Source organism: Aquarana catesbeiana, linkage group LG04 (genome assembly GCF_042186555.1).
Source record: "Aquarana catesbeiana isolate 2022-GZ linkage group LG04, ASM4218655v1, whole genome shotgun sequence".
In the NCBI taxonomy this organism is placed as follows: Eukaryota; Metazoa; Chordata; class Amphibia; order Anura; family Ranidae; genus Aquarana; species Aquarana catesbeiana.
Window position 1 is genome coordinate 294,291,337 of NC_133327.1, and position 25,006 is coordinate 294,316,342.

Genomic DNA, 25,006 nt, shown 5'->3' on the forward strand with positions numbered 1-25,006 from the left:
GCTTCTTTAGTCGACCATGGCGAGGCCTGTTCTGAGTGTAACCTGTCTTGTCAACTGCTGTATGGTCTTGGCCACGGTGCTGCAGCTCAGTTTCAGGGTCTTGGCAATCTTCTTATAACCTAGGCCATCTTTATGTAGAGCAACAATTCTTTTTTTCAGATCCTCAGAGAGTTCTTTGCCATGAGGTGCCATGTTGTACTTCCAGTGACCAGTATGAGAGAGTGAGAGCGATAACACCAAATTTAACACACCTGATCCCCATTCACACCTGAGACCTTGTAACACTAAGAGTCACATGACACCGGGCAGGGAAAATGGCTAATTGGGCCCAATTTGGACATTTTCACTTAGGGGTGTACTCACTTTTGTTGCCAGCGGTTTAGACATTAATGGCTGTGTGTTGAGTTATTTTGAGGGGACAGCAAATTTACACTGTTATACAAGCTGTACACTCACTACTTTACATTGTAGCAAAGTGTCATTTCTTCAGTGTTGTCACATGAAAAGATATAATAAAATATTTACAAAAATGTGAGGGGTGTACTCACTTTGTGAGATAATGTATATCTTCTGTAAGTTATTCTCAGAGTGGATTAGATATTATGTTCCTTACCCATGTAGCTGGTTTATGTTTACCACTGTGTATAGAATTCAAGAATAAATTGTTGTTTTTCTAAACTTTGCATATTAAATAAAAAAAAGTATACACCACACATTTTTTTTTTTTTGGTAGGTTTTTATCCAATTACTTGATTAATTGAAACAATAATAATCGTTAGTTGCAGCCCTACACTGTACAATCAGATTGAACAATCTCTATTGTATCTACCAACAACTATGTAGTGCAAAGGCCTGCCTAATTTGATAGAAATTGAATGAGTTGTTTAGATTTGTTCTCCTTTTGAATAGTTTTGCTACATCTAAGGCTCGGTTCACATTGGGGCGACCTGTCAGGCGACTTAGCCACCTGACAAGTTGCGCTCCATTCAGTGCAAATTGGAGCAACTCAAGTCACTTCTGCACTACTTGGGGGCGACTTCAGAGAGGCTTGCATTGACTTCTATTAAAGAAGTCGTTTGCAAGCTGCGCTGAAGTCGCGCAGTGCGGGGCTGCTTCAGAGTCGGCAACTTTGAAACCGCCCCAGTGTGAACCGAGACTCAAAGAGATTATACAGGAGTTGTAATCAGATTGTATAGTGTATGACCAGCTTTACAATGTTACAGAAGGGCGAATCTAAACAATCCATTCAATTAGTATCAAATCAGGCAGGCTCTTTCACTACATAGCTGCTGATAGATGAAAAGGAGATTGTAAAATCATATTGTATAGTGTATGGTCAGTTATAGATGAGCAGAATTCTTTTATTTTTATATAACGTGTGTTGTTTGCTAGAGCCAAGTACAAGTAGTACACAATCCTGGCACTCTATTGTTTGTAGGGTGACGGGGACACAAGGGCTGCCATAGACAGTGCTCCAGCAATGACACACGTGTAGAAGAGCTGTGTGTATAGAGTGCAGGCTGGGGGCTGGGAGAATATTAGAAGAGCGGGATCCGCCCAGGACCTTGTTAGGAAATGTTCCATCAGTCTGTCCTAAGAGTCTGAGGATGTGTCTAGAAAGATCCTGAGTGCTGCTTTATCCTTTCCCTTCACTCATTCATTACCGCAGCACAAATGGCTCAAGCAAAGATCCAAGCCAAGGCCAATGAGGGGCCCAACGGGGGCAAGTTCTGTCGCTCTATGTCTATGGCTGCACGCTCCAGTCACCTTCTGGAGATGTTAGATGATCTGGATATCAGGTAAGAGTGTGCTGATTCTTCATCTGTACACCACCACGTCAGAAGGAAAGCTGATTGTTAGGACAGAGCCTGGCATGACCCGGACAGGGATCCCATGACATTCCATGACATGTCATATCATCTAATCCTTATTGTGTATTCTCTATGTGCAGCCACAGGACACCGTCTCTTATTTCTTCCACTTCCTAAATGCAAGGAATAATGGAAGTCAGTAGAGCTTCATTCACTGAGTAATGGAGAAAATTCCCTTGCAAAGTGAACAGCCTATTTGCCTTTAGTAAATCAACCTTATTACATTCATTCATGTGTCCGAGTACAGTGTGAGGTCATAGATGGCCCCCACTGGTGTGTGTTCTGTAGGGTTGCCACCTGTCCAGGATTCACCCGGACAGTTGGGGTTTGGAATCCTGTGTCTGGGTTTCAGTCTGCCTGAAACCCGGACAGATTATTTAGACAGGGCTGTGGCTCCCCAAGTAACTGAGATAGTCACACAAAAATCTGTTGCCATCCGGGAGCTGCAGGCCACTGTCTGGGGGGAGGTTTGGCATCACTGGGGAGGGGGGGTGTGGGGCGATAATGTCAGCAAGAGCAGTTTTGTCACACACTGTTCGCCACAGCGCGCTGCATTACCGCTCTCCTTGAGGCACTCAAAAGGCGTCCCAGGTCTTTTATAATCCTATAGTGTATACTACGGGAAAAAAAAGTTGGCTTGAAGAAAAGGTGGAAACCCTACCCCCACTGGTGTTTGTTCTGTAGTACAGTGTGAGAGATCATAGACTGCCCCCCACTGGTGTGTGTTCTGTAGTACAGTGTGAGAGATCATAGATGGCCCCCACTGGTGTGTGTTCTGTAGTACAGTGTGAGGTCATAGACTGCCCCCCATTATTGGTGTGTGCTCTGTAGTACAATGTGAGGTCATAGACTGCCCCCACTGGTGTGTGTTCTGTAGTACAGTGTGAGGTCATAGACTGCCCCCCATTATTGGTGTGTGTTCTGTAGTACAATGTGAGGTCATAGACTGCCCCCACTGGTGTGTGTTCTGTAGTACAGTGTGAGGTCATAGACTGCCCCCCATTATTGGTGTGTGTTCTGTAGTACAGTGTGAGGTCATAGACTGCCCCCCATTATTGGTGTGTGTTCTGTAGTACAGTGTGAGGTCATAGACTGCCCCCCATTGGTGTGTGTTCTGTAGTACAGTGTGAGGTTATAGACTACCCCCCATTGGTGTGTGTTCTGTAGTACAGTGTGAGGTTATAGACTGCCCCCCATTGGTGTGTGTTCTGTAGTACAGTGTGAGGTTATAGACTGCCCCCACTGGTGTGTGTTCTGTAGTACAGTGTGAGGTTATAGACTGCCCCCACTGGTGTGTGTTCTGTAGTACAGTGAGAGAGATCATAGATGGCCCCCATTGGTGTGTGTTCTGTAGTACAGTGTGAGGTTATAGACTGCCCCCCATTGGTGTGTGTTCTGTAGTACAGTGTGAGGTTATAGACTGCCCCCATTGGTGTGTGTTCTGTAGTACAGTGTGAGGTTATAGACTGCCCCCATTGGTGTGTGTTCTGTAGTACAGTGTGAGGTCATAGACTGCCCCCCATTATTGGTGTGTGTTCTGTAGTACAATGTGAGGTCATAGACTGCCCCCACTGGTGTGTGTTCTGTAGTACAGTGTGAGGTCATAGACTGCCCCCCATTATTGGTGTGTGTTCTGTAGTACAGTGTGAGGTCATAGACTGCCCCCCATTGGTGTGTGTTCTGTAGTACAGTGTGAGGTTATAGACTACCCCCCATTGGTGGTGTGTTCTGTAGTACAGTGTGAGGTTATAGACTGCCCCCCATTGGTGTGTGTTCTGTAGTACAGTGTGAGGTTATAGACTGCCCCCACTGGTGTGTGTTCTGTAGTACAGTGTGAGGTTATAGACTGCCCCCACTGGTGTGTGTTCTGTAGTACAGTGAGAGAGATCATAGATGGCCCCCATTGGTGTGTGTTCTGTAGTACAGTGTGAGGTCATAGACTGCCCCCCATTGGTGTGTGTTCTGTAGTACAGTGTGAGGTTATAGACTGCCCCCCATTGGTGTGTGTTCTGTAGTACAGTGTGAGGTTATAGACTGCCCCCATTGGTGTGTGTTCTGTAGTACAGTGTGAGGTTATAGACTGCCCCCCATTGGTGTGTGTTCTGTAGTACAGTGTGAGGTTATAGACTGCCCCCATTGGCGTGTGTTCTGTAGTACAGTGTGAGAGGTCATATATGGCCCCCACTGGTGTGTGTTCTGTAGTACAGTGTGAGGTCATAGACTGCCCCCCATTGGTGTGTGTTCTGTAGTACAGTGTGAGGTCATAGACTGCCCCCATTGGTGTGTGTTCTGTAGTACAGTGTGAGGTTATAGACTGCCCCCATTGGCGTGTGTTCTGTAGTACAGTGTGAGAGGTCATATATGGCCCCCACTGGTGTGTGTTCTGTAGTACAGTGTGAGGTCATAGACTGCCCCCCATTGGTGTGTGTTCTGTAGTACAGTGTGAGGTCATAGACTGCCCCCCATTGGTGTGTGTGTTCTGTAGTACAGTGTGAGAGGTCATAGACTGCCCCCCCCACTTATGGGTGTTCTGTAGTACAGTGTGAGAGGTCATATATGTCCCCACTGGTGTGTGTTCTGTAGTACAGTGTGAGGTCATAGACTGCCCCCTATTGGTGTGTGTTCTGTAGTACAGTGTGAGGTTATAGACTGCCCCCCCATTGGTGTGTGTTCTGTAGTACAGTGTGAGGTCATAGACTGCCCCCCATTGGTGTGTGTTCTGTAGTACAGTGTGAGGTCATAGACTGCCCCCCATTGGTGTGTGTTCTGTAGTACAGTGTGAGGTCATAGACTGCCCCCCACTGGTGTGTGTTCTGTAGTACAGTGTGAGGTCATAGACTGCCCCCCATTGGTGTGTGTTCTGTAGTACAGTGTGAGGTCATAGACTGCCCCCCACTGGTGTGTTCTATAGTACAGTGTGAGGTCATAGACTGCCCCCCATTGGTGTGTGTTCTGTAGTACAGTGTGAGGTCATAGACTGCCCCCCATTGGTGTGTGTTCTGTAGTACAGTGTGAGGTCATAGACTGCCCCCCATTGGTGTGTGTTCTGTAGTACAGTGAGAGAGATCATAGACTGCCCCCCATTGGTGAGTGTTCTGTAGTACAGTGTGAGGTCATAGACTGCCCCCCATTGGTGTGTGTGTTCTGTAGTACAGTGTGAGAGGTCATAGACTGCCCCCCACTTATGGGTGTTCTGTAGTACAGTGTGAGAGGTCATATATGGCCCCACTGGTGTGTGTTCTGTAGTACAGTGTGAGGTCATAGACTGCCCCCTATTGGTGTGTGTTCTGTAGTACAGTGTGAGGTTATAGACTGCCCCCCCATTGGTGTGTGTTCTGTAGTACAGTGTGAGGTCATAGACTGCCCCCCATTGGTGTGTGTTCTGTAGTACAGTGTGAGGTCATAGACTGCCCCCCATTGGTGTGTGTTCTGTAGTACAGTGTGAGGTCATAGACTGCCCCCACTGGTGTGTGTTCTGTAGTACAGTGTGTGGTCATAGACTGCCCCCCATTGGTGTGTGTTCTGTAGTACAGTGTGAGGTCATAGACTGCCCCCCATTGGTGTGTGTTCTGTAGTACAGTGTGAGGTCATAGACTTCCCCCCATTGGCGTGTGTTCTGTAGTACAGTGAGAGAGATCATAGACTGCCCCCCATTGGTGAGTGTTCTGTAGTACAGTGTGAGGTCATAGACTGCCCCCCATTGGTGAGTGTTCTGTAGTACAGTGTGAGGTCATAGACTGCCCCCCATTGGTGTGTGTTCTGTAGTACAGTGTGAGGTTATAGACTGCCCCCATTGGCGTGTGTTCTGTAGTACAGTGTGAGAGGTCATATATGGCCCCCACTGGTGTGTGTTCTGTAGTACAGTGTGAGGTCATAGACTGCCCCCCATTGGTGAGTGTTCTGTAGTACAGTGTGAGGTCATAGACTGCCCCCCATTGGTGTGTGTGTTCTGTAGTACAGTGTGAGAGGTCATAGACTGCCCCCCACTTATGGGTGTTCTGTAGTACAGTGTGAGAGGTCATATATGTCCCCACTGGTGTGTGTTCTGTAGTACAGTGTGAGGTCATAGACTGCCCCCTATTGGTGTGTGTTCTGTAGTACAGTGTGAGGTTATAGACTGCCCCCCCCATTGGTGTGTGTTCTGTAGTACAGTGTGAGGTCATAGACTGCCCCCCATTGGTGTGTGTTCTGTAGTACAGTGTGAGGTCATAGACTGCCCCCCATTGGTGTGTGTTCTGTAGTACAGTGTGAGGTCATAGACTGCCCCCCACTGGTGTGTGTTCTGTAGTACAGTGTGAGGTCATAGACTGCCCCCCATTGGTGTGTGTTCTGTAGTACAGTGTGAGGTCATAGACTGCCCCCCATTGGTGTGTGTTCTGTAGTACAGTGTGAGGTCATAGACTGCCCCCCATTGGTGTGTGTTCTGTAGTACAGTGAGAGAGATCATAGACTGCCCCCCATTGGTGAGTGTTCTGTAGTACAGTGTGAGGTCATAGACTGCCCCCCATTGGTGTGTGTGTTCTGTAGTACAGTGTGAGAGGTCATAGACTGCCCCCCACTTATGGGTGTTCTGTAGTACAGTGTGAGAGGTCATATATGGCCCCACTGGTGTGTGTTCTGTAGTACAGTGTGAGGTCATAGACTGCCCCCTATTGGTGTGTGTTCTGTAGTACAGTGTGAGGTTATAGACTGCCCCCCCATTGGTGTGTGTTCTGTAGTACAGTGTGAGGTCATAGACTGCCCCCCATTGGTGTGTGTTCTGTAGTACAGTGTGAGGTCATAGACTGCCCCCACTGGTGTGTGTTCTGTAGTACAGTGTGTGGTCATAGACTGCCCCCCATTGGTGTGTGTTCTGTAGTACAGTGTGAGGTCATAGACTGCCCCCCATTGGTGTGTGTTCTGTAGTACAGTGTGAGGTCATAGACTTCCCCCCATTGGCGTGTGTTCTGTAGTACAGTGAGAGAGATCATAGACTGCCCCCCATTGGTGAGTGTTCTGTAGTACAGTGTGAGGTCATAGACTGCCCCCCATTGGTGAGTGTTCTGTAGTACAGTGTGAGGTCATAGACTGCCCCCCATTGGTGTGTGTTCTGTAGTACAGTGTGAGGTTATAGACTGCCCCCATTGGCGTGTGTTCTGTAGTACAGTGTGAGAGGTCATATATGGCCCCCACTGGTGTGTGTTCTGTAGTACAGTGTGAGGTCATAGACTGCCCCCCATTGGTGTGTGTTCTGTAGTACAGTGTGAGGTCATAGACTGCCCCCCATTGGTGTGTGTGTTCTGTAGTACAGTGTGAGAGGTCATAGACTGCCCCCCACTTATGGGTGTTCTGTAGTACAGTGTGAGAGGTCATATATGGCCCCACTGGTGTGTGTTCTGTAGTACAGTGTGAGGTCATAGACTGCCCCCTATTGGTGTGTGTTCTGTAGTACAGTGTGAGGTTATAGACTGCCCCCCCATTGGTGTGTGTTCTGTAGTACAGTGTGAGGTCATAGACTGCCCCCCACTGGTGTGTTCTATAGTACAGTGTGAGGTCATAGACTACCCCCATTGGTGTGTGTTCTGTAGTACAGTGTGAGGTCATAGACTGCCCCCCATTGGTGTGTGTTCTGTAGTACAGTGTGAGGTCATAGACTGCCCCCCATTGGTGTGTGTTCTGTAGTACAGTGTGAGGTCATAGACTGCCCCCCATTGGTGTGTGTTCTGTAGTACAGTGTGAGGTCATAGACTGCCCCCACTGGTGTGTGTTCTGTAGTACAGTGTGTGGTCATAGACTGCCCCCCATTGGTGTGTGTTCTGTAGTACAGTGTGAGGTCATAGACTGCCCCCCATTGGTGTGTGTTCTGTAGTACAGTGTGAGGTCATAGACTTCCCCCCATTGGCGTGTGTTCTGTAGTACAGTGAGAGAGATCATAGACTGCCCCCCATTGGTGAGTGTTCTGTAGTACAGTGTGAGGTCATAGACTGCCCCCCATTGGTGAGTGTTCTGTAGTACAGTGTGAGGTCATAGACTGCCCCCCATTGGTGTGTGTTCTGTAGTACAGTGTGAGGTTATAGACTGCCCCCATTGGCGTGTGTTCTGTAGTACAGTGTGAGAGGTCATATATGGCCCCCACTGGTGTGTGTTCTGTAGTACAGTGTGAGGTCATAGACTGCCCCCCATTGGTGTGTGTTCTGTAGTACAGTGTGAGGTCATAGACTGCCCCCCATTGGTGTGTGTGTTCTGTAGTACAGTGTGAGAGGTCATAGACTGCCCCCCACTTATGGGTGTTCTGTAGTACAGTGTGAGAGGTCATATATGGCCCCACTGGTGTGTGTTCTGTAGTACAGTGTGAGGTCATAGACTGCCCCCTATTGGTGTGTGTTCTGTAGTACAGTGTGAGGTTATAGACTGCCCCCCATTGGTGTGTGTTCTGTAGTACAGTGTGAGGTCATAGACTGCCCCCCATTGGTGTGTGTTCTGTAGTACAGTGTGAGGTCATAGACTGCCCCCATTGGTGTGTGTTCTGTAGTACAGTGTGAGGTCATAGACTGCCCCCCACTGGTGTGTGTTCTGTAGTACAGTGTGAGGTCATAGACTGCCCCCCATTGGTGTGTGTTCTGTAGTACAGTGTGAGGTCATAGACTGCCCCCCATTGGTGTGTGTTCTGTAGTACAGTGTGAGGTCATAGACTGCCCCCCATTGGTGTGTGTTCTGTAGTACAGTGTGAGGTCATAGACTGCCCCCCATTGGTGTGTGTTCTGTAGTACAGTGAGAGAGATCATAGACTGCCCCCCATTGGTGAGTGTTCTGTAGTACAGTGTGAGGTCATAGACTGCCCCCCATTGGTGTGTGTGTTCTGTAGTACAGTGTGAGAGGTCATAGACTGCCCCCCACTTATGGGTGTTCTGTAGTACAGTGTGAGAGGTCATATATGGCCCCACTGGTGTGTGTTCTGTAGTACAGTGTGAGGTCATAGACTGCCCCCTATTGGTGTGTGTTCTGTAGTACAGTGTGAGGTTATAGACTGCCCCCCCATTGGTGTGTGTTCTGTAGTACAGTGTGAGGTCATAGACTGCCCCCCATTGGTGTGTGTTCTGTAGTACAGTGTGAGGTCATAGACTGCCCCCCATTGGTGTGTGTTCTGTAGTACAGTGTGAGGTCATAGACTGCCCCCACTGGTGTGTGTTCTGTAGTACAGTGTGAGGTCATAGACTGCCCCCCATTGGTGTGTGTTCTGTAGTACAGTGTGAGGTCATAGACTGCCCCCCATTGGTGTGTGTTCTGTAGTACAGTGTGAGGTCATAGACTGCCCCCCATTGGTGTGTGTTCTGTAGTACAGTGAGAGAGATCATAGACTGCCCCCCATTGGTGAGTGTTCTGTAGTACAGTGTGATGTCATAGACTGCCCCCCATTGATGAGTGTTCTGTAGTACAGTGTGAGGTCATAGACTGCCCCCCATTGGTGAGTGTTCTGTAGTACAGTGTGAGAGATTATAGTCTGCCCCCCACTGGTGGTGTGGTCTGTAGTACAGTGAGAGAGATCATAGATGGCCCCCACTGGTGTGTGTTCTGTAGTACAGTGTGAGGTCATAGACTGCCCCCCATTGGTGTGTGTTCTGTAGTACAGTGTGAGGTCATAGACTGCCCCCCCATTGGTGTGTGTTCTGTAGTACAGTGTGAGGTCATAGACTGCCCCCCACTGGTGTGTTCTATAGTACAGTGTGAGGTCATAGACTACCCCCATTGGTGTGTGTTCTGTAGTACAGTGTGAGGTCATAGACTGCCCCCCATTGGTGTGTGTTCTGTAGTACAGTGTGAGAGATCATAGACTGCCCCCCACTGGTGTGTGTTCTGTAGTACAGTGTGAGAGATCATAGACTGCCCCCCACTGGTGTGTGTTCTGTAGTACAGTGTGAGAGATCATAGATGGCCCCCACTGGTGTGTGTTCTGTAGTACAGTGTGAGGTCATAGACTGCCCCCCATTATTGGTGTGTGCTCTGTAGTACAATGTGAGGTCATAGACTGCCCCCACTGGTGTGTGTTCTGTAGTACAGTGTGAGGTCATAGACTGTCCCCCATTATTGGTGTGTGCTCTGTAGTACAATGTGAGGTCATAGACTGCCCCCACTGGTGTGTGTTCTGTAGTACAGTGTGAGGTCATAGACTGCCCCCCATTGGTGTGTGTTCTGTAGTACAGTGTGAGGTTATAGACTGCCCCCACTGGTGTGTGTTCTCTAGTACAGTGAGAGAGATCATAGATGGCCCCCATTGGTGTGTGTTCTGTAGTACAGTGTGAGGTCATAGACTGCCCCCCCATTGGTGTGTGTTCTGTAGTACAGTGTGAGGTTATAGACTGCCCCCATTGTTGTGTGTTCTGTAGTACAGTGTGAGAGGTCATATATGGCCCCACTGGTGTGTGTTCTGTAGTACAGTGTGAGGTCATAGACTGCCCCCCATTGGTGTGTGTGTTCTGTAGTACAGTGTGAGAGGTCATAGACTGCCCCCCACTTATGGGTGTTCTGTAGTACAGTGTGAGAGGTCATATATGGCCCCACTGGTGTGTGTTCTGTAGTACAGTGTGAGGTCATAGACTGCCCCCTATTGGTGTGTGTTCTGTAGTACAGTGTGAGGTTATAGACTGCCCCCCATTGGTGTGTGTTCTGTAGTACAGTGTGAGGTCATAGACTGCCCCCCATTGGTGTGTGTTCTGTAGTACAGTGTGAGGTCATAGACTGCCCCCATTGGTGTGTGTTCTGTAGTACAGTGTGAGGTCATAGACTGCCCCCCACTGGTGTGTGTTCTGTAGTACAGTGTGAGGTCATAGACTGCCCCCCATTGGTGTGTGTTCTGTAGTACAGTGTGAGGTCATAGACTGCCCCCCATTGGTGTGTGTTCTGTAGTACAGTGTGAGGTCATAGACTGCCCCCCATTGGTGTGTGTTCTGTAGTACAGTGTGAGGTCATAGACTGCCCCCCATTGGTGTGTGTTCTGTAGTACAGTGAGAGAGATCATAGACTGCCCCCCATTGGTGAGTGTTCTGTAGTACAGTGTGAGGTCATAGACTGCCCCCCATTGGTGTGTGTGTTCTGTAGTACAGTGTGAGAGGTCATAGACTGCCCCCCACTTATGGGTGTTCTGTAGTACAGTGTGAGAGGTCATATATGGCCCCACTGGTGTGTGTTCTGTAGTACAGTGTGAGGTCATAGACTGCCCCCTATTGGTGTGTGTTCTGTAGTACAGTGTGAGGTTATAGACTGCCCCCCCATTGGTGTGTGTTCTGTAGTACAGTGTGAGGTCATAGACTGCCCCCCATTGGTGTGTGTTCTGTAGTACAGTGTGAGGTCATAGACTGCCCCCCATTGGTGTGTGTTCTGTAGTACAGTGTGAGGTCATAGACTGCCCCCACTGGTGTGTGTTCTGTAGTACAGTGTGAGGTCATAGACTGCCCCCCATTGGTGTGTGTTCTGTAGTACAGTGTGAGGTCATAGACTGCCCCCCATTGGTGTGTGTTCTGTAGTACAGTGTGAGGTCATAGACTGCCCCCCATTGGTGTGTGTTCTGTAGTACAGTGAGAGAGATCATAGACTGCCCCCCATTGGTGAGTGTTCTGTAGTACAGTGTGATGTCATAGACTGCCCCCCATTGATGAGTGTTCTGTAGTACAGTGTGAGGTCATAGACTGCCCCCCATTGGTGAGTGTTCTGTAGTACAGTGTGAGAGATTATAGTCTGCCCCCCACTGGTGGTGTGGTCTGTAGTACAGTGAGAGAGATCATAGATGGCCCCCACTGGTGTGTGTTCTGTAGTACAGTGTGAGGTCATAGACTGCCCCCCATTGGTGTGTGTTCTGTAGTACAGTGTGAGGTCATAGACTGCCCCCCCATTGGTGTGTGTTCTGTAGTACAGTGTGAGGTCATAGACTGCCCCCCACTGGTGTGTTCTATAGTACAGTGTGAGGTCATAGACTACCCCCATTGGTGTGTGTTCTGTAGTACAGTGTGAGGTCATAGACTGCCCCCCATTGGTGTGTGTTCTGTAGTACAGTGTGAGAGATCATAGACTGCCCCCCACTGGTGTGTGTTCTGTAGTACAGTGTGAGAGATCATAGACTGCCCCCCACTGGTGTGTGTTCTGTAGTACAGTGTGAGAGATCATAGATGGCCCCCACTGGTGTGTGTTCTGTAGTACAGTGTGAGGTCATAGACTGCCCCCCATTATTGGTGTGTGCTCTGTAGTACAATGTGAGGTCATAGACTGCCCCCACTGGTGTGTGTTCTGTAGTACAGTGTGAGGTCATAGACTGTCCCCCATTATTGGTGTGTGCTCTGTAGTACAATGTGAGGTCATAGACTGCCCCCACTGGTGTGTGTTCTGTAGTACAGTGTGAGGTCATAGACTGCCCCCCATTGGTGTGTGTTCTGTAGTACAGTGTGAGGTTATAGACTGCCCCCACTGGTGTGTGTTCTCTAGTACAGTGAGAGAGATCATAGATGGCCCCCATTGGTGTGTGTTCTGTAGTACAGTGTGAGGTCATAGACTGCCCCCCCATTGGTGTGTGTTCTGTAGTACAGTGTGAGGTTATAGACTGCCCCCATTGTTGTGTGTTCTGTAGTACAGTGTGAGAGGTCATATATGGCCCCACTGGTGTGTGTTCTGTAGTACAGTGTGAGGTCATAGACTGCCCCCCATTGGTGTGTGTTCTGTAGTACAGTGTGAGGTCATAGACTGCCCCCCACTGGTGTGTGTTCTGTAGTACAGTGTGAGAGATCATAGACTGCCCCCCACTGGTGTGTGTTCTGTAGTAGAATTCATTGGGGGTAATATGAAGTAAAATCATGATTATATCCAATCCTATCAGGTCCTAAATTACATTGGTCATGCAGCCCTTTTCACAGTTGGAGGGATTGTCCATGGACTGAATAACACATAAAGACAGAGACACAGCGACCTTTGTGCTATAAAATCCACAAACACTTTAATAGGTAACAATAAAATGCATTCACAAGCAAACAAGAGAGGAGTGGCAGTATTTACAGTGGTATATACAGTTTAGGGGTGGAGGGGTATAAGCACATTATAAAAACAGCAGGCTCCAAGCTACAAGGGTGCTAAGAATACCACTGTTCTTTAAGCCTCTGACAGTTCTGATGACTGTCAGATCTTATTTCTAGGCTTAAAGTGACATTAAAGGTTCAGATTTTTTTTTCTTTTAAATAACAGACATGTTATACTTACCTGCACTGTGCAGTGGTTTTAGACAGAGCAGCCCAGATCCTCCTCTTCTCAGGTCCCCTGCTGTCGCTCCTTGACTGGTGCCCTCAGAGGAAGCAGCTTGCTATGGGGGGCACTGGTGCGTGCTCTCCCCTGAGCCCAGCTCTATGCGCCCCCAGAGGACACATGGAGCTGCGGCTAGGCCCTGCCTCCCGCTCTCTCCTTATTGGTTCACTGGCTGTGATTGAAGCAGTGGACCACTGTATCAGCCAGTGAGGAGAGGGAGTCCCGGGAAAGCTGAGTCTCTTGTGCACATCACTGGATTGAGGGGACACAAGTGAGTATTAGGGTGGCTGTGGGTGGGGGGATTTTTTTTACCTTCATGTATAGAATGCATGAAGGTAAAAAAAAAACTTCAGCTTTTACAACCACTTTAATAAGCTACTCCACTCCTGTATGTTTGTGAGTGCATTTTTTTGTTATCTATAAACCTCTTGCTGACCATGTAATGCATATATGCGGCAGCAGGGGGGATGGGCCTTAATGATCACACACTGTGCATATGCACCCATGAGGATCAAGGTTTCTGAGCTAAGAGCATGCTCTCAGCACAGTGAATGAGCTGTCAAAGGCAGTTCCCAGTCTCTGTAATTGGTAGCTGAAAGGACAGGCTCCCAATCATGTGACTAGTATGACAGCCAATCACAGTGATCATGTGATCAGGAAGTTTGTCCCACCTCCTAGCATTTTGACCCTCTTAAAAGCAATAGTTAACTCCATTATAAAATGTTCTTTTTAGGACTCTCCAGGTGGGTTATGCCATAATGTAAATTACGAAACAACAACAAAAAAGCCAGGCGCATAGATGTGTCCAAAGTACAACATGGAAAGGGGCTATTAGACCCCGGCCGCTGCTCCCAAATTCAAGAGACCAAATGAGGGAGAACATGAAAATCAACACAGGGAGCACTGTTCTGGTGGATGGATGGAAACAAGTAAAAAAGTTTAAAAAGTAACAATCATTTAATTGGACAATCAGATGCCAGGAGACAAAGTATCAAAAGCCTTTGCAGGGAAAAGAATATGCGCATAAGCCAGATGCGATGGATGGCTTTCTCGAGCCCTAGAGTTTAGGATGTGACCTGATGAAGGGGTCAATCCCCGAAACATGTAGTCCGTTTGACTGAACTCCCGCATCTCTTTAATCACCCATTCCTCCTCTTCCGTGCCCTGTTGCCATGTAACCGGCGACAGTTCGTCTGACAGTTTGGCGCTGCCTGCTTGTGAACAGATTCTGCAGCCGAGCACTTCAGAAATGAAACATATACAATTTTATTTAATTCATCCAATAAAAATGATCAAAACCTGTAAATATTGACGCGTTTCAGCCTATTACATAGGCCTTAGTCCTAATCATAACCGTTTGATAGGCCGGGCCTGCGATGATCTCACTCCCACTCATGCGCACAGGAGTCGCCTCACCATGGCATGGATTAGGGCTGTAAATGTTCACTGACCTGCACATGCGCAGCACAGTGTACATGATGACTGACAGGCAAGAGGAGGCATTTATGGCAGAAAAATAACTTTAATTTCACTTTAAAGATGTGCCGGGAAGTTTTTAAAGTATATATAGTTTTAAAAAGCATGAAGGTCGCTGTGCCTTGTTTCTCTATCTTTATATGTTATAAATAGTGCTTCCTATCCCTTCTAAAATCCCCAAACAATCTTAACCACTTCAATACCAGGCACTTAGACACCTTCCCGCCCAGGCCAATTTTCAGCGCTGTCACAATTTGAATGACAATTGCGCGGTCATTCTACACTGTACTCAAACAAGTTTTTTATCCTTTTGTTCCCACAAATAGAGCTTTATTTTGGTGGTATTTGATCACCTCTGCGGTTTTTATTTTTTGCGCAACAAATAAAAAAAAGAAGCCCGAAAATTTTGAAAAAAAACAAGTTTTTCTTTGTTTCTGTTAAAATTTTTTGTAAATAAGTATGTTTTCTTCTTCAATGAGGGGCACTGATATGGCTGCACTGATGGGCACTGATACGGAGGCACTGATGGGCACCAATGAGGTGGCACCAATGAGGTGGCACCAACGAGGTGGCACTGACGGGCACTGATGATGGGCACTGATAGGCGGCTCTGATGGGCACTCATAGGTGGCACTGATGGGCATTCGTAGGTGGCATTGATGGGTACTTATGGGTGGCACTGATGGGTACTTATGAGTGGCACTGATAGGTGGTACGGATGGGCACTGATGGTCACTGATAGGTGGGCACTGATGGGCATGGATGGGCACTGACAGGTGGCACCGATGGACACTGATGGGTGGCACTGATGACACTGATTGATGGCACTGATGCCCCTAAGGGTGGTATTGCTGGGCATCACTGCTATATAATTGTGCCAATCAGTACCCATTTGTGGGCACTGATTGGCACAGATTGGGCACTGACTGGGCACATTGGGCACATGTGGATGGCCATGGGGTACATACCTGGCCATCCACATTTTGCCCCCTTCCCTGGTGGTCCTAGTGGCGATCCCTGGTAGTCCATTGTGGTGATCTGAGGGGGGGCTGCGCTGATAAACAATCAGCGCAACCCCCCCCTGTCAGGAGCGCTGCCGATCGGCTCTCCTCTACTCGCGTCTGTCAGACGCGAGTGAGGAAAAGCCGATCAACGGCTCTTCCTATTGACATCGTGATCAGCCGTGATTGGACACGGCTGATCATGTGGTAAAGAGCCTCCGCCGGAGGCTCTTTACCAAGATCGGTGTAGTGGTGTGTCAGACTGACACACCGCTCCACCATTCGCCGCGATGCACGCCCCTGCAGGCGCGCGGCGGCCTGTTATTTTGCTGGACATCATATGACGTCCAGTCAGGATAACTGAACCACCGCCGGCCGTCATCTGCTATGGGTCGGGCGGGAAGTGGTTAAATACTACACCATGGGGTTTATTTGCTAAAACTGGAGCGTGCAAAATTTGGCAGAGCTGTGCAGGGTAGCCAATCATCTTCTAACTTCAGCTTGTTCAATTAAGGTTTGGCAAAGAAAAAAAAAATGGAAGCTGATTGGTTTCTATGCAGAGATGCACCAGATTTTGCACCCTCCAGTTTTAGTAAATCAACCCCAATATGTCATCACATGCCAATCATATAGAATACATTAAATGATTACATATACGAAGCAATGGCATGTAATTTAAAAAAAAAATGACCAATGTCTACACTCACTGTTCTCCATATATATGTTATGAGAGATGTTTAAAGCGGATTTAAATCGCATCTGAGCACCACAAACCAAAACACAATTTAATTCAAAGTTAACTTTCCTATCCATCCATGTCGCTATGCTTTATCTTATTGAGAAATCACTTTTAAAAAACAGCCCTCAAGCATTTCTAACTGCAGCCATCTTGAGTAAGGGCAGATGATACATATATAGAATTTACTTCCTGGAATCAATCTGCCCTTAGCTCAGGCATGCAGGTGTTTCGTCAGATTCGGTGACCCGTCAGAATTAGGGTTGCCACGACATCCCTTTAATCCAGGACACACATTAATTACACAGGTTCTGTGGCTGATTAAGGTGGTAATTAAACTCACTTTGGGGGTTATTTACGAAAGGCAAATCCACTTTTCACTGCAAGTGCACTTGGAAGTGCAGTCGCTCTAAGTCTAAGGGGTAAATCTGAAATGAGTGGAAGCTCTGCTGATTTTATCATCCAATCATTTGCAAGCTAAAATGCTGTTTTTTATTCTCCTTGCATGTCCCCCTCGGATCTACAGTGACTGCACTTCTAAGTGCACTTTCAGTGCAAAGTGGATTTTCCTTTAGCAAATAACCCCCTTGGTACCTTATCTGCAATGCATTAAATCGGCCTCAGAACCCGTGTAATTAATATGTGTCCTGGATTAAAGGGATGATGTGGCAACCCTAGTTAGAATGTGTAACGGAAGTGACGTTCCGTCTCCGCCATCTTGCTGCACCCCACACTCCTCCATAGTAAGGATACAGTGAGACGGGGGAAAGCGGACATCTTGTTACACCCACCAGAGTTTTGTATTTTACACTTATTTTTAACAGTACAGTGAGTTACTATAGTGAAATACAGTAGTTAGAACTCCGTCTGACTGGTTAGATGTTGAATTTTAAAAGCAGCGGCAAGCCTGCTGATCTCAGAGGTTTGCAAATCTGACAGATGTTCGCTGCTTTTAAAATTCAACATCTAAACATTCACACAGAGTTCTAAGTACTGTATTTCACTATATGAACTTACTTTACTGTTAAAAATAAGTGTAAAATGCAAAACTCTGGTGGGTGTAACAAGATGTCCGCTTTCCTCCTTCTCAGTGTATCCTTACTGTGGAGCAGTGCGGGGTGTAGCAAGATGGCGGCGATGAAACGTCACTTCCGTTACACATTCTGATGGGTGAATCTGATGAAACACAGGTAGTAGGGTGTGCTTAGCTGAGAAAGCCCATTCTCCCCTGAAAAATGCCCATGAATACTTCTAGGATATATGACATCCTAGAAACCAGGCCAGAAACCAGGAAGCAATTGGAAAAAAAAAAGTATAAAGCAAGTAAATAGGATATACCTTGCTATCTATTTACTAATGCTTACAGCATACAGATTTAAAATAGCTAAGAGAAGTATGACCGAAGCTTTTTTTGCCCATACTTCTCTTCTGGGTCACAGTAGGGCACTTATTTTTGCTCTCCTGTGACCCAGATTCAGCCGACAGCTGGTGGGAGAGAGCTGCAGCATCAGACCAATGCTGCAGCCATATAGGTGTGTATGTGTGTTTTTTGTTTTTTGCTATCCCACACTTTTCCTTTTTTAGGCTGCATTCACACCTGAGCATATCATTTTCAGACGGTTTTTAGGGCGTTGTTTGAGCGTTTTTTCAATCGTTTTTGCAGCGTTTTTGTACAGGTCGAAAGGTCACCAATGTAAAAAGCAGAAAAATGCCTGTAATCTGCCTAAAAAGAAGGCTTGTACTTTTTTGAGCTTCGGGCGTTTTGCTTCAGGTGACAGAATGCTCATATGTGAACAGGGACCATAAATGAATGGGATTTTACTTGTTGGGCGTTTTGGAACTTTTGAGATGAGCGTTTTTACGAGCTGAAAAGGTGTGAATTGGCCCTTAATGTTGATTGACAGAATAAAGTTCTGCTTTAAAAGCAGGATGTATAGAATTGGATAGGAAAACTGATTTCAATAAAATGACAACGTTTTATTCATGAAATGTTAAAATCCCAGAGATCTAAAATCAGCCCAAGCATATTACAGATTATTTTACTTTTATAATACAGAATCTAAGTTTGTGCAGCCCTTTTACAATAACTTGCATGAGCCTAGGTTCACATAGTTACATAGTTACATAGTAGGTGAGGTTGAAAAAAGACACAAGTCCATCAAGTCCAACCTATGTGTGTGATTATGTGTCAGTATTTCATTACATATCCCTGTATGTTGCGGTCATTCAGGTGATTATCTAATAGTTTCTTGAAACTATCAATGCTCCCCGCTGAGACCACCGCCTGTGGAAGGGAATTCCACATCCTTGCCGCTCTTACAGTAAAGAACCCTTTACGTAGTTTAAGGTTAAACCTCTTTTCTTCTAATTGTAATGAGTGGCCACGAGTCTTGTTAAACTCTCTTCTGCGAAAAAGTTTTATCCCTATTGTGGGGTCACCAGTACAGTATTTGTAAATTGAAATCATATCCCCTCTCAAGCGTCTCTTCTCCAGAGAGAATAAGTTCAGTGCTTGCAACCTTTCCTCATAACTAAGATCCTCCAGACCCTTTATTAGCTTTGTTGCCCTTCTTTGTAATCGCTCCATTTCCAGTACGTCCCTCCTGAGGACTGGTGCCCAGAACTGGACAGCATACTCCAGGTGCGGGCGGACCAGAGTCTTGTAGAGCGGGAGAATTATCGTTTTATCTCTGCAGTTGATCCCCCTTTTAATGCATGCCAATATTCTGTTTGCTTTATTAGCAGCAGCTTGGCATTGCATGCCATTGCTGAGCCTATCATCTACTAGGACCCCCAGGTCCTTTTCCATCCTAGATTCCCCCAGAGGTTCTCCCCCCAGTGTATAGATTGCATTCATATTTTTGCCACCCAAATGCATTATTTTAAATTTTTCTACATTGAACCTCATTTGCCATGTAGTCGCCCACCCTATTAATTTATTCAGGTCTTTTTGCAAGATTTCCACATCCTGTGGAGAAGTTATTGCCCTGCTTAGCTTAGTATCGTCTGCAAATACAGAGATTGAACTGTTTATACCATCCTCCAGATCGTTTATGAACAAATTAAATAGGATTGGTCCCAGCACAGAACCCTGGGGGACCCCACTACCCACCCCTGACCATTCTGAGTACTCCCCATTTATCACCACCCTCTGAACTCGCCCTTGTAGCCAGTTTTCAATCCATGTACTCACCCTATGGTCCATGCCAACGCACCTTATTTTGTACAGTAAACGTTTATGGGGAACTGTGTCAAATGCTTTTGCAAAATCCAGATACACCACGTCTACGGGCCTTCCTTTATCTAGATGGCAACTCACCTCCTCATAGAAGGTTAATAGATTGGTTTGGCAACAACGATTCTTCATGAATCCATGCTGATTACTGCTAATGATATCATTCTTATTACTAAAATCTTGTATATAGTCCCTTTTCATCCCCTCCAAGAGTGCTCACACTGGTGCGGTGTTGGGAACCGCATGTGATTCGGACAGGGATCACACAGCATTCCTCTTCAAAACACATGCGATTTATTGCAGTATGATTAGAGCCCATTCATTTTGTATGGATCAAATCGCACCGCATCCGCATCCAAATGGTGCAGGACCCATTTTTTGCTGCACCAGAATCACATTGCATGGACATTCACACCCATGCTATCTGATTCTGCCAGTCGCACTGCATTTTGCTATCTGTTTTGGGGTATCCTTAACTTAACATTGACACCTGCAGCAGATCACACGAACGGAATATGATTGTGATGCGGTGCAGGAAACGCACAGGAGTCGCTACAAATCCTGCACTGCATCAGTGTGAACCTAGGCTAAAAGTGGATATGATAGGAGATAGTTGATCAGACCGGGGTTGGGAGTGCCATGAATCTTTACTGTGGTCAAAACCAAATGTCAATTTGACCCCACTTACCATTAGAAAATCAAACAAATGTTCAGAAAACCAACATAGGGGGTTATTTACTAAAGGCAAATCCACTTTGCACTACAAGTGCACTTGGAAGTGCAGTCGCTGTAGATCTGAGGAGGACATGCAAGGAAAATAAAAAAAACAGCATTTTAGCATGATTGGATAATAAAATCAGCAGAGCTTCCCCTCAGATTTACAGCGACTACACTTCCAAGTGCACTTGTAGTGCAAAGTGGATTTGCCTTTAGTAAATAACCGCCATACTGTAGTTTAAATGAAATTCTGCTAGTGTCTGGCCAGCTGTTGAAGGGTCTGTCTTAACCTAAACAAATGGTTCTCTATATCCATCCTGGTTGTGATGTTCTTCTCAGCAGCAGGAAAGAGCGATCTATAAGTATAAGGTTTCATCATGGCTGCCAACACAACTAAAATGAAGAATGCAATTATTTTTGCTATGTAGATTTCATTTTTTGCCACACCGTTAAATGGAGAAGATACTGGGCATTATGATTTGAAGTAACTAGAAGTAAAACCGTTTTTGGTTCTAGCAACCAATTGTTTTTTTCTCTTTAAAGTGGTTGTAAACTCTTACATACATACCCAGTGAAGTGACTAGCCTTGGGAGATACACAGAGATTAAACAAATTCCCGTATATATGCTGTATCTGTTTAACCTCCCTGGCGGTATGATTCTTTCTGATTTTAGGTGCTGAAAGCGGTACAATTATTTTGCATGGAAATTTGGCGTTTTATATTGTAGGCCTGTAATTCTTAACAATAACACACTTAAATCCGTCCAAACAAGAGTCTAGTAGATATCCCGGGTATGATAAAGTTTGAAACACAAAAACATAAATTATAATATAATTAAAAAAAAATAATAATTAAAAAAAATAAAAATAAATAGTAATAAAATAAATTTCCACACGATTCACTATCGCTCAATTCTGCAAGTGTTCTAATTTACTATCGCTGTTTTCTAGCTGGTCTAAAGCCATTTTTGACGTAAAGGGACACTTTTTGGTTGCTATGGACAATCTCCAGTTTCCAGGCAGAAAGAACAGTATATGCAATATAAAACTGCATGCAGGGCATGGGCCAGAGCACTGGGGACAAATGGGATGTGAAATGATTTCATACAGTACTGTAATCTGTAAGATTACAGTACTGTATGTGTTATGCTTTTTACATTTTTTTGAATTTGCCGCCAGGCTCCGCCCCCGTGCGTCGCGACGCTCGCAGGGAACGGAGCCTGGCACAGAGAGGCTTCGGAACAGGACACAGCCCGCGGACACTGCGGGGAACATCGCAGGATCCCGGGGACAAGGTAAGTAAGGAGGCACCAGGATCCTGCGATGCAATCCCGAGTGTGGCTCGGGGTTACCGCTAATGGTCCTGAATTTTAACCCCGAGCCACACTCGGGAATACCACCAGGGAGGCTACCTGCAGTCTTCTGTTCTCTATGGCCATTCAAAGTCCAGAATTTATAAAGCTTGTCTGAGTTGTCAAAAAAAAGGGGGAGGAGAGCTGAAGTTATACTCTGCAGAGCACGGTCGCTGAGGGGATCTCTGAGAGCTGATTGGAGGGAAGGGACACACCCCCTTCACACAGCACACAAGAACAGAGCTGAGGCTGTCAATCTGCTGGAAATCCCTCCCCTGTCTCCAATTTTCTCTTGGTGTCAGGAAAACTTGTCAGAAGGGATTCATGCTGATAGCAGAGGAACGAAGCAGCAGGCAGAAATGACACCTGGTGTTCTTAATTGAAAGAAGTACACACTATGGGATATGCTTTGTTCATATTTCATGTCTGAGGTTTACAACCACTTAAAGTTTCTTACTTTAATCTGCCCTGGTAACATGAAAGGGTGATGCAGGTTGAGGTTGCAGCACAGACAGTTTTGGTTTCAGCATGTTGATGGCAGGGTGTTGTCAGATTTGACTGAAATGCACAGCTGGGAATGAAAAAACTGTGCTCATCTTGATGCAAGCATATAGTAAACATACTGCATAGCAGGCAGTGTATCCAAAGGAAGGCATTACCAGTGACCAAAGTGAAAAATGACTAGTCCATGGAGCTCAGTGCTATTTTCATGTCACTGAGCTGAAGTGTTTTAGTGTAATAACAGATGGGCCTTCCCCCCTCGCTGCTTGTCCTTAAACCTCTCTAATACATTCATACACCAACTGGAAATCTAGCCATGCCACGTACATCTGCACTAATTGCTCTGAGTCACATGACTAGGTCTTGTCCTTCACATCTGCTTTATCTATTTACTTTTCTGCAGAAATTAAATATTGGCAGTGTATGTAAGCATTGCAGAGGAAAAGCAAAAATCAATGTACCGGTAGTCTTCTTATATGATGGATATTTAATGAATGCTGTTGTATAAAGAAGGGCATAGGGCTGGACAATACGTGTATAAACCTACATTCTCAGCAAGTCTGGGGAACAATCTGAATTCCTGGAGACAGAGATATATTAATAGTAAAAGGGTCAGGTCTGAGCATGTAGGCCCTTTACAAAATAATCTAGAGTAGGTGACTGGGGACAAAGAGAAGGCTAATTTATTAAATACTTTCTTCAGCTCTGTTTATACAAAGTAGCATGGGGGAGCTCATGTCCATAATGGTGGTGGTAGTGAAACAGCCCTAAATGATCCACAATTGCTCAAAAGTGATATGGTCCAGAAATATTTAGACAGAATTAAGGTGGATAAAGCACCTGGACCAGATGGCTTCCACCCATGGATCCTAAAATAATTGAACTCTGTAATTTCAAAGCCATTGTATCTAATTTTTAGGGACTTGTTAATGACGGGAATAGTATCACTGGATTGACGTAGGGTCAATGTGGTGCCTATATTTAAAAAGGGAACAAAGTCTTTACCAAGTAACTATAGACCTGTTAGTTTAACTTCTATAGTCGGGAAGATACTGGAGAGTTTAGTAAAAGACCACATACACATGTTCTTGCTGGAAAAAAATATTTTAAGCAACACACAGAATGGGTTCATGAAAGACAGAAGTCAAACAAATCTGATTTCTTTTTATGAGGAGGTAAGTAAAACCTTGGACAGAGGGGTGGCTGTGGACGTGGTATACTTGGATTTTGCAAAAGCGTTCAATACAGTTCCCCACACATGGCTCATGTGTAAGGTAAAGTCTACAGGTTTAGAAAGATCAGTTTGTAAATGGATAGAAAATTGGCAGAATACAGAATTCAGAGAGTAGTGATTAATGATTCTTACTCTGAATGGTCTAAGGTTATCAGTGGTGTACCCCAAGGTTCGGTGCTGGGACCCTTAATTTTTAATATCTTTATAAATGATATAGAGTCTGGGATTAAAAGTACCATTTCTGTCTTTGCAGATGACACTAAGCTATGCAGTGGAATACAGGATGTCTCCAATTTACAAGCAGACCTCAATGCACTGTCTAATTGGGCGACTATGTGGCAGATGAGGTTTAATGTTGATAAATGTAAAGTTATGCACTTGGGGGCTAAGAATATGCATGCATCATACATACTAGGGGGAGTACAACTAGGGGAATCAATGGTGGATAAGGATCTGGGGGTTTTGGTAGATCATAAGCTCAATAATAGCATGCAATGCCAAGCTGCGGTTTCCAAAGGGAGCAAAGTCCTTTCTTGCATTGAGAGGTATGGACTCCAGAGAGAGAGATATCATTTTGCCCCTGTACAAATCATTAGTAAGACCTCATCTGGAATATGCAGTTCAGTTTTGGGCACCAGTTCTCAAAAAGGATATCTGGGAACTGGAGAAAGTGCAGAGAAGGGCAACCAAACTGATAAGAGGCATGGAGGAGCTCAGCTATGAGGAAAGATTAGAGGAACTGAATTTATTCTCTCTTGAGAACAGGAGATTAAAGGGGGATATGATCAACATATATAAATATATAAGGGGTCCATATAGTGAACTTGGTGTTGAATTATTCACTTTACAGTCAACACTGAGGACAAGGGGGCACTCTTTACGTCTAGAGGAAAAAAGATTTCATCTCCAAATACGGAAAGGTTTCTTCACAGTAAGAGCTGTGAAAATGTGGAATAGACTCCCTCCAGAGGTGGTTCTGTCCAGCTCAGTAGATTGCTTTAAAAAAAGCTTGGATTCTTTCCTAAATGTACATAATATAACTGGTACTAACATTTATAGGTAAAGTTGATCCAGGGCAAATCCGATTGCCTCTCTGGGATCAGGAAGGAATTTTTCCCCTGCTGTAGCAAATTGGATCCTGCTTTTCTAGGGATTTTTTCGCCTTCCTCTGGATCAACTGAGGGTATAGGATTGGGTATATGGGATTGTATGATAGTTTTTATTTTATTTATTTATTTTTTTATGGTTGAACTAGATGGACTTGTGTCTTTTTTTCAACCTAACTATGTAACTATGCCATGTATTTCTCAGGGGTGAACAAAAATCAGACAATTGTAAAACCTGTTCTATTGCTTATGTTATCCACAGACATAAGCAGCATTCTCGGACCGTGCCACTCTTTTGCTGAGCATTCGTGTTTATGGCCTTATTCACATGGGATTTTTTTTAACCCAAAAGAGTTTTTATTAGTATTGAAATGTGACCTAAGCCTAGTACACATGGGCCGGATGTCGGACAGCATCAGCCCATGTGTATGGCAGCTGGTCTGACAGGTCATGACCGCAAAAGGTCTGCTGATGGGCTCCCGATCAGCGCTCTCAGCCAATGGTTGAGAACACAGTAG

The 25,006-nt window shown here is 45.7% G+C and overlaps 1 protein-coding gene across 1 annotated transcript in view; it reads left to right on the forward strand.

Moving 5' to 3' along the window:
* Nucleotides 1-1,456: 1,456 nt before the first annotated feature.
* BAG2 (BAG cochaperone 2) overlaps nucleotides 1,457-25,006 on the forward strand; it is a 66,120-nt gene continuing 42,570 nt past the window's right edge. Inside the window, exon 1 of the mRNA XM_073626707.1 lies at nucleotides 1,457-1,799. Coding sequence (XP_073482808.1) covers nucleotides 1,675-1,799 — 125 coding nt within the window. The 5' untranslated portion in view covers nucleotides 1,457-1,674. The remainder of the gene's footprint in view (nucleotides 1,800-25,006) is intronic.